Source organism: Bos indicus, chromosome X (genome assembly GCF_029378745.1).
Source record: "Bos indicus isolate NIAB-ARS_2022 breed Sahiwal x Tharparkar chromosome X, NIAB-ARS_B.indTharparkar_mat_pri_1.0, whole genome shotgun sequence".
Classification (NCBI taxonomy): domain Eukaryota; kingdom Metazoa; phylum Chordata; class Mammalia; order Artiodactyla; family Bovidae; genus Bos; species Bos indicus.
In genome coordinates this window covers 38,907,530-38,916,277 of record NC_091789.1, presented here as the reverse complement: position 1 = coordinate 38,916,277, position 8,748 = coordinate 38,907,530, and the positions used below count along the sequence as shown (strand labels likewise).

At 65.2% G+C, this 8,748-nt stretch overlaps 1 protein-coding gene across 2 annotated transcripts; it reads right to left on the bottom strand.

Annotated features, from left to right (window-relative positions):
- Positions 1-518: 518 nt before the first annotated feature.
- On the bottom strand, positions 519-8,266 carry DUSP9 (dual specificity phosphatase 9). Of its 2 annotated transcripts, none has more exons than XM_070785434.1 (4): positions 8,156-8,261; positions 2,712-3,113; positions 1,080-1,529; positions 519-921 (listed from the first exon to the last, which is right to left on the bottom strand). In XM_070785434.1, exons 2-4 carry the CDS (start codon positions 3,076-3,078, stop codon positions 596-598), a joined length of 1,143 nt encoding a protein of 380 aa, XP_070641535.1. In that variant the 5' UTR covers positions 3,079-3,113; positions 8,156-8,261; the 3' UTR covers positions 519-595. The 2 variants fall into 2 exon arrangements, with proteins under 2 accessions (XP_070641535.1, XP_070641536.1); XM_070785435.1 differs by having other exon boundaries at positions 550-829; positions 8,156-8,266.
- Positions 8,267-8,748: the final 482 nt, after the last annotated feature.

Below are 8,748 nucleotides of genomic sequence, written 5' to 3'. Positions count from 1 at the left end.
CATCCCAGGAGACCTCAGGCCCCTGTGGAGGAGCAGCAGGTGACTATGCTGGTGGTGGTGGTGGTCTAGCCATGGGGCAACAGGAGTGGGGCTGGGAGCAGGTCCCTGTGGCCATAAGAGGCCCATGTGCTTCCTGAATGGGAGACCCCGGGGAGGCTCGGGAGTTGGCCAAGCACACATCTCCTGGGCCCTGGGAACCGGCAGCCACCTGGAATCGTCCCTCGGAATGGGAATCCACCCCCCACCTCCAACCACCCCCCACAAAAGAAAAGTAACAGTCGTAGAACAGGCAGGTTCTGGAGCGGGGTTCCGCCCCAAAGTGGCGCGGGTCAGGCCGGTGGCCCCAGGCCTGGCCCGTAGGCACGTTTAATAGGATTCCCCGTGGATGTTTCCAGTGGGTAGGACAGGGCTGTCCCCACCGCCACCCTGGAGGGGGTCCCCAGCCTCTGCCTCATCCCACAGCCCCGAATGAGGTATTGTGCTTTCCCCCCACCTCCCCCCACCCCGCCCCCGCTTAGGCCAAGCCCCCTCTGGCCTCCTCCCCAGCACGTGGGTGGCTGGGCTGGGCACACCCGCTGGAGGGTGCCCTGGGGCCCTATGTGGCATCCAGCTCAAAGACACCATCGCTGGTTGGGGTGGTGAAGAAAGAGGGGGGATCAGAGGCGGCTGACTCCTGCCCCCCGCTGCCCCTCTCCCGGGCACGGCGCTCTTCCAGCTGCAGGCTGCGCTCGAAGTCCAGCAGCTGCCCCATGAAGCTGAAGTTGGGCGAGATGTTGGACTTCTTCCTCTTGACCAGATCGTAGGCATCGTTGAGCGAGAGGTGCAGCTTCTGCATGAGGTAGGCCACGGTGACAGTGACGGACCGGCTGACACCCGCCAGACAGTGAACGAGCACCCCGCAGTTCTGCGACAAGGCCTCGTCTAGTGGGGGCAGATGGGGGCCCTGTGTGAGATGGCCCATCACGGGGATCACATCCTAGGAGTTGCCTGGCCCCAGCAGGGCCATCCTGGGCTGGGCCCAGGGGGAAGGCAGGCCTGGGGGGGCTGGGGAAGGAGTGGGGAGGGCGGAGTGGACTCACCAATGAACGCGATGGCCTCCGGAAAGAACTGGGACAAGTTCTGGCTCCAGTGGTCCGAGATGGGGATCTGCTTGTAGTGAAAGTCGCCATTCTTCTCGAAGAGGTTGGGGAGGTTGGGGGTGACATTGAGGATGTAGCGGATGCCCAGCTTGGCCAAGCTCTCCACGTTGGCTGAATCACGGGCACTGCCCAGGTACAGGTTGGGCAAGATCTGGACAGGGAAGGACGGCAGCAGCCCCGCTGGGGGGGGTGTGGCGCCCTCAGAATCCAGGCCGCAGCTCATGGCATCACGGTCAGGCTCGGAATCCACATCAGAGCAGTCGGAGCCCAGGCACAGGCCCCCCAGCCCCACCACTGGGCTGGGCAGTGGGGCCATGCTCGGGCCCCCCTGGCGGTCGAGGCTGGTCTCACAGAGGTGAGGGCACTCGGCCTGGAATCTGCTGAAGCCACCTGGGAGAGGGGATGAAACGAGGGGCCCATTGAGGTAGCCTCCCGGGCAGCTAAGTGCCCTGGCTGGGGTTAGGGATGCAATCCTAGATCCTTCTGATGCCTGAAGAGGTGGGTGGGCAGATGTACCCAAGGGGCACTCAGGAGTGAGCAGCCTTGACCTACGTGGTGTCCCAAGTGGTGTCTCTGGAGCCGGTCCTCTGGACGGCAAACCAAAGAGGATCTCACATCCCTGGGGCCAAGCCAAGGCGGGCGTGAGGGCTCAACACGTAGTGCCAGCCTTGGGAAGGACAGCAGGCATCAGTTAAAGACGAGGAAAGGTTCAGATGTGAGTTGTCTGCCTGAGTGATTCCGGAGATCAGGGGCCAGGGCACAGCCACGTCTGCGTGCTCTTCAGAGAGCCTGGGAGAGTGTATAGCGTGCCACCTGGATGTTCCCAAGGTGCTCAGAAGGGAACATCTCCATCTCCAAATAACTACTATTTTCCTCGGACTTGGGGGGGTGGGCGGCGCTAGAAATCCAACAGGTTCTATATTTCTATATCTCTGCACATTCAGAATTGAGCAAGGGAGGACAGTACAATGACCCTCCTCAATGGGGAGAGGGGTCTAGGTTCCTGGAAATCCTGTCTCTATCCTGGATCTCTGAGGCAGAGGGTGTGTTTGGCTTGGCAAGGAGCCAACACGTCTGTGTCTGTCCATCGCCTCCCCCAGCCCTGCGCTGACCATGGCAGGGGGAGGGGAAGCGGGGAAGGTCTCTGCCGTTGCAGCTTCTCTCCCTGTCGTCCACCCCCCCGCCCCCGCCCCGCCAGCCCCCGTCTTCCCCTCCCCCTTCCAGACCCTTCGGTGAGCAGGGGAGATTTGTCCTGGGGCTCCAGCCTCCTTCACCCATGGCTGAGCAGCTGGGGGAGGGGGGCGATAGGGACCCGCTGGGGTTCCCGGAGCCAGGTCAGATCAGATTCTCCCATTTTCCAGGCTCAGAAACTGGGGCTCCCAAGAGTGAAGGGCTTCCCCAAGGTCACGCTCAGAGGAGGACAGACTCTCATCTCCACTTTGGACCACAGGAGGTCGGGCTCGCCCATGATCAGATGGATTCGGATGGCCCTCCGAAGGTGGGGTCCTGTGCTCCCCGGGCAGGGGTCCTCCCCAGACGGGTGCCCACCCGCCGCCCACCACCGGTACCTACCCTGTAGGTAGTAGGCCAGGTAGCCTTCCTCCCGAAGCTTCTGCAGCAGAGTGCCCAGCACCGAGTCGGCCTCCCACTCCTCGGCCTCGGCCTCGGTGCGCCGGTGCCGGCCCCCGCCCTGGTCGTACAGGAGCACCGGGGCGGGGGGCGGTGGCTGCAGCGGCGGCCCCGGTAGTAGCGCTCGCACCGACAGGCTCCCTCGCCGCAGGCGGCGCAGCAGCAGCGCGGGCAGGGCCACGCTCAGCGCCCCACCGATGCGCGCCGACTCGTAGAGCTCACGGCTGCGGCAGTCAAGCAGCAACAGCCGCGGGCGCGGGGGCGACAGCTCCCGGCGCAGCCACAGGCACGAGCGGCCCAGACCCTCCATGGCTTCGCGGCTCCCGGCACGTCGGGCTTCCGGAGCTGCGGAGAGAGGGAAGGCACGAGACGTGAGCCCGCGATCTGCGCGCCCAGAAACAGGGCGCCTGGGGTCTCGCGGGGGAGTCCCTCTATCGCCGGATCTTCTCCTGCCTCTCCCACGGCATGCCCAAAGGCACCCCCGTGCGCCCCAAGAAAAATGCCCCAGGCAGCCACTCGAGTGCCCCACCGGAGAAGGGAAATGCGAGAGGTGCCCCAGCCGAGCAAGGCTGAGCGTCCGACGGCCCCCTTTGAGAGCCGCTAGGGTCCCTCCTGGCCCTTCGGAGGAGTTCAGACCCCTTCCTGCGTCTCTCACGCCCCCGATCACCCCCCGCTTTTCAGCTTCCGACTGGGGGGGACCGCGTGCGCTGAGGGGCGGCGGGGAGAGGGGCTCTAGGCCGAGATTGTCCCCACGGCCCGCCGGGGCCGGGGAGATAAAGGCGGTGCCCAGGCGCTGGCCCTCGGCAGGCGGGACCTCTCGGGGCTGCCCGACTCCACCCGGAGAAAACAAAAGGAGAGACCTGGAGCGTGATCCCGCGGCGAGCGATCGCTCGCGGATGTCCTGGACACAGCCACCGCGGCTCGAGGGGCGTCGTTCCCGGGCTGGGTTGCCCCGGCCCCGGCCACTGGGAAGAGGGAAGGATGGCAGAAAGAGCGCGCCGCACGTGGAGACAAGTCCACCGCCGCCTGCGCGCACCGGCAGCTTCCTGGCACTGCGACCCAGCTTCCCACCTTGGAAGCCAGTTGCCTTTGGACGTGGAGTTGCCTTTGGAGGGGCGGGGCGGCGGGGGCGGGCTCAGGGGGGCCAGCGAGCCAACGGGTGCCCTTGAAAGCTGGTGAGTGGGCCCCGCAAGTGGCCCGCTGGGCCGGGGCTTCCACCCAAGCGGGACAGGGCCAGGGGCAGAGGCCAAGGGCAGGTCAGGGGCCCAGCAGGGGACCAACTGCAGCTCCCCTGGCCGGCGCCAGCCAGGCCCCTGGAGGCAGGGGGAGGGGTGTGGACAAGAGCCCTGTGCCCCAGCCCCAGAGGCTACCTCCAGCCAGGCTCACTTGGGGTGCCCCTGGACCATCTGGTCCTGGGACTGGACTTCAGTGGCTTCATCCATATAACAGGCTCATCACCACGGCTGCCAGGGAAATGGTGGAGGGGAAAAGAAAGCGGAACCACAAATCTACTGCTGCCTTCTGGCCAGAACTCGGCCCAGGGCTAGCTGGAAGGCTAGGCAGGCAAAGGGCAGCTTTGGGGCACCCCAGTAGCTTCACTGGCATGAGCCAGGCCAAAGACTCCAAGAGCCTGCCCTACTGATCCTGGAAGTCAGCCTGGCTTCTCGGGTTGCCGCCTCCCTAGTCAAGAGTCAAGGCGTTTCTACTGAAATGTCTCTCACTTCTGTACTGTCCCCTCTGCCCCTGTGCTGGCCCAGGTCGCCATCAGGGCTTTCAAAGCCCTCTCCCCATCTCCAGGCCTGTTTGCCTCAACTCCCCTCAGCCCTGCCCTGCAGCAAAGGCTCCACAGTGGCCTCCAGAACCTTCTGTGGACATAGGACGATGAACCGGCAGGGCACACTTGGGCCCTTGCTTGCAAGGCACTCCCAGGCCAGCAGGACAGGTCAGTAATAAACCGAGGGATGGAATGAGAGAATACCAGGTGTGATAAATTCTGAGACAATGAAATGAGGTGGCGGAGCTTCTGAAAAGTCTGGTCTATGTCCCCCCCTTTTTTTTCTTAAAGCCCTAAAGCAAATAGGCCAGTTGAAGGAAAGTGTACAGCAGATAAAAGAAAGCTCATACAAATGAATCAAAAAGTTGAGACTCTTATAGGTACATGGGCAAGGAACCAGAAAAGACTGCATGAAGGAGCACATGCAACTGGTGCAAGGCATTTGGAGAAAGGTACAACTTCAGGCATGGGAAGGAAAACAAATTTAAAAGCCCAGCTAACAATGACAGAAAACAAGGTAACACTTCCAATGTTCTCAGACTGAGAATACCCATGTGAGATGGGCATGCTACTCTGTTGCTGATTGCTAGAGGTATGCTGGTGTGACTCTTTTGGAAATTAACTTGGTAATATACATCCAGAGCTGGGAAGAACCCCACACTGGGAATGTACCCCAAGGAACTAAGTAAACAAAGGTAAAGCTATGCACACAGGATGGGTACCATAAGAGAGGTAACTAAGGAGTGAAAGGTGCAAAACTGCTGGAAGGTCACTGATCAGAACATAAAGTAGGATAGGAAAAGGCAGGAGGTATTGCTGGGGAGAGGGCAGGTCACAGAGAGCCAGGTTGCCTCAAAGGGGCCTCCGGTTGCCCCTTCCTACCCTGCCTCCCTTCCCAGCCCAGTGGGCCACTAGTCCCATCACCTGGCTCCAGGGGCCCTGGGCAGCTAGGCTGGGTCCCCTCGCCCCTAGCCTGGGCTGCCTCCTCTGCAGCCTGTCCTGATTCTATTCCTTCTTCACTCCCCCTCCCCCAGGTTTCTGTCTCCCTCCTCTGTGCTCCAGACCTCAGTTCCCTGAGGTTACCAGCTAGGCTGGAGCCGAGTTGGGGGGGTTGTGTGTGTGCATTTCGTTTCTCTCACATCCCAGTTCCCACAGGCAGAGGTGGGAAGCCACCAGGCCCGGGGCGGGGGTGGGGGGGGGTGGGGGGGGGTGGTCCCTCCAGGCCTGCTGCAGCTGTGGGCAGGACCCCGGAGTGGGCTGGGGTTGAAGGCACCCAGGGGTTCCAGGATGTGCCAGCCTGGTGTGTCTGGCTTGGCCAAGTCGCCAGAGTTGGGGTGGCCGCCCTGCACGGGGAGGTAGAGGGAGAGACACACCCCCGCTCCTGCCTGGTGCTGTGGTCTCAGGGGGTTGGAGAGAGGGTCACCCTGCGGTGCCAAGGCCTGCTTTCTGGAGACGGCTCCCTGCGGGAGGGGACCAGCATCAGGCCAGGGAGGCAAATTCTGCCCCTGGGCGGGGGTCGTGCGGGTCTGCCCCTTGCCCAGATCTCTGCTGGTCAGCCGCGCGAGAGTGAGCCTTCAAGGGGAGGCGGGGGGCGTTCAATCACCAAAGTGCTCGCTGCCCAGCGCCAACAGCGCCCGCTGCGCCAGCAGCAGGAAGACATCCTGGAACCTGTTGCCACCTCCGCAGTGCAGGGCTGAGCGCCGCCAAGCCCCCCTCCCCCGACCCTCGCCGGCCCCCCCGCAGCGCCGGCTGGGGTAGGGGCGCCGACCCTGGGCCCCGCACCCACTCCCCAAGCGCGCGCGCGCTCCGGGCGCGCAGTGGCCTCCCCAGGCCCCCTCAAGCGGGCGGAGCTCGGCTGCGCGCTTCCTGTAGGATGGGCGCTGCGCCCGCTGCCCGCCCTCCTCTCCTGCAGGGCGCCCCTGGCCTCCGCCCAGCCCAAGCAGTGCCCCTCGGAGGCCGCGGAAACGCCGCTGCCCGTAGGCCTCTAGCGCGCTGCCCATGCGCCCCCGGGGCCCGGGAGCCTCCTGAGAGCGGCGCCCCGCCTGCCCCCCCACGCCCGCCCCCACCCCCAAACACTTGGGTCCCGCCGGCCCAGTGGCGGCAATTGGGCCGTCCAGCCCGGTTAGAACTCCCAGCCACAGCGCTCCGGGCAAATCCAGTGTCTTTTCCTCCACATCCACTTTCCGCGGTGATGGCTCTCTGCTTTGCCGGGTCGGCCTCCTGGCGGGACTGGGAGTTCCTCCAAGGCAGGAGCGGGTGTGTGCCCGGCCCCGAGCTGGCCCCAGCCCCCCAGGGAAGGGCCTGGCATGCGGTGCTCACGGAAGAAATGCTCGTGAACAAAGAAGGCATGAATGAATGAAATCAATTGTTGCACCAGGGAGCCCAGGGGGGTGGCTTTCTCCCTCAGCGGGTCACTCACCCAGACACACAGAAGCACACGTGCGCACGCGGTTCCTCCCCCCGCCGCCCCCCCACCGCACAGGCAGGTGGACACACACACACACACACACACACACACGGACGGGCACACACACGGGCACTCCGACTCCTGCCTCCAGGAAATCCACCTACTACGTGCGTGCCAACACCTGGGGCCCCTTTGGCCGCAGCTGGGTGGCCTCCATCTCAATTGCCTGCCTCTCCCTTGCCCTCCCCCATCTAAGTACGGTACCTTGCACCCCAGTGCCTTCCTTATCTTTTAGGGACCAGGCCAAGTCAGTCGCTGGGGAGACTCGGGGCCTGTTTAGGGAGCCACCTGGGGGGGCCTCAGGGTGGTGAACCGCTGCTGCAAAGGCAAGCCAGTGGCGCCTGGCAGAGATGCCACCAAATGCTGCAGCCTCCAGAACCGGTGTGCCAGGTGTTGGAGGGAGGGACTGAAATGTGTTAGAGGACGTGCAGGGCTATGTGCCATGGGGGCAGGCCAGGGTGCCCAAGAGCCAGAATCCCGCAGGTGTGCACATATTGGGGGTGTACGAGGTGCAGGCCTGGGGAGCCAGCTGGGCTTCAGGAGTGCGGCGACGGCCTCTGGGCGGGGGTTCCTGTTGGGGCTTCGTCCAGGGGTGGGTAGATGTCAGCATCTCTGGACTGGGAACGTGGGTGGGGTGTCTGTGATGAGCATATGGGGAGTTGGAGATGGTGCGGGCCGGCGAGGGGAGCTGTGTTAGTGCAGATATCCCAAGGATGTGTTGGGTATCTATGTGTGTGTGTGCGTATGTGTGTGTGTGTGTGTGTGTGTGTGGTGTGAACGCGCGCGCACGCTCACGCGCGCCTGGGTGTGTACTGAGGCGTGGCAGCGTCTGGGATGGGTGCTGGCCTGAGTTGGGGACAGTAGTCGATGGTGACTTAGCGGCTGCCGGGGCGTGCACTGCAGGGCCCTGGGTCCGCGGTGCACTGTTTGTGCACGCGCGTGTGTCAGGGGGTGTGCGTGGCCATCGACACGGGAGGTGCACGGGCGGGCGCACTGAGTGGGTCTCCCAGGGGCGCGTGCGTCGGCCTGACGGGGTGCGCGCTGGAGAGACTTTGGGGGCGCAGGGCGGAGGCGCACACACGTCGGGGGGGCGGCCAGGCTGGGTGGGGGTGGGGTGGGTGCCCGGGCGCCGCGTGCCCAGCTCACCTCCGTTCCGCTCGGCTTCCTGCGCCGGCTCCGCGCGTCGCGGCCGGGAAGTTTCCAAAAGCCGGGCCGGCGGGAAGCGCTACCGCCGCGGCCGCCGCGCGCCACCGGAGCCTCGGGCGGCGGCCTCGCCTGGAGCCGAGGGGCTGCTGCCGCCGCCGCCGCCGCCGCTGCGGAGGGAAACTCCAAATCCCGCCTCCGCCGCCGCCGCCTCCTCCCCTCCTGCCGCCGTCTTCTCCGCCCCCTGCCCAGGAGGGGCAATGTCGCCGGCGGAGGCGCGCGAGGAGGGAGCGGGGAGGGGCCGCGGCCTGCCCGGCGTCTGCTCCCACCTCCCCCGCCCGCCTGCCTCCCACCTGCCGCCGCCGCCCGCTCTGCCCCCGGCGGCCCCTCTCGGCGGGGGCGGGGGGATGCCCCAGCAGCCCCGGCTCCCAGCCGCCTCGCCGCGGGGTCTCTGAGCCTGGGCCACCGGAGTTGGGTGGGAGGCCCTGACCTCAGTTGGGCCTGGGCTGGGCTGCCTGGAACAGTCCGCCCTGGCACTCCTGCGGCCATCGAGGACCAGACACAGCTCGGCCCCAGGGGCCACCTCCTGATGTCCC

What these genes read in the sequence shown, in the direction of transcription:
- DUSP9 (XM_070785434.1), bottom strand. Translation starts at nt 3,078, where the DNA reads ATGGAGGGTCTGGGCCGCTCGTGCCTGTGGCTGCGCCGGGAGCTGTCG. An exon ending in CCTGGCCTACTACCTACAGG is followed by an intron (nt 1,530 to 2,711) that starts GTAGGTACCGGT and finishes CCCCTCTCCCAG; the next exon opens with GTGGCTTCAGCAGATTCCAG. An exon ending in GGAGGCCATCGCGTTCATTG is followed by an intron (nt 922 to 1,079) that starts GTGAGTCCACTC and finishes TGCCCCCACTAG; the next exon opens with ACGAGGCCTTGTCGCAGAAC.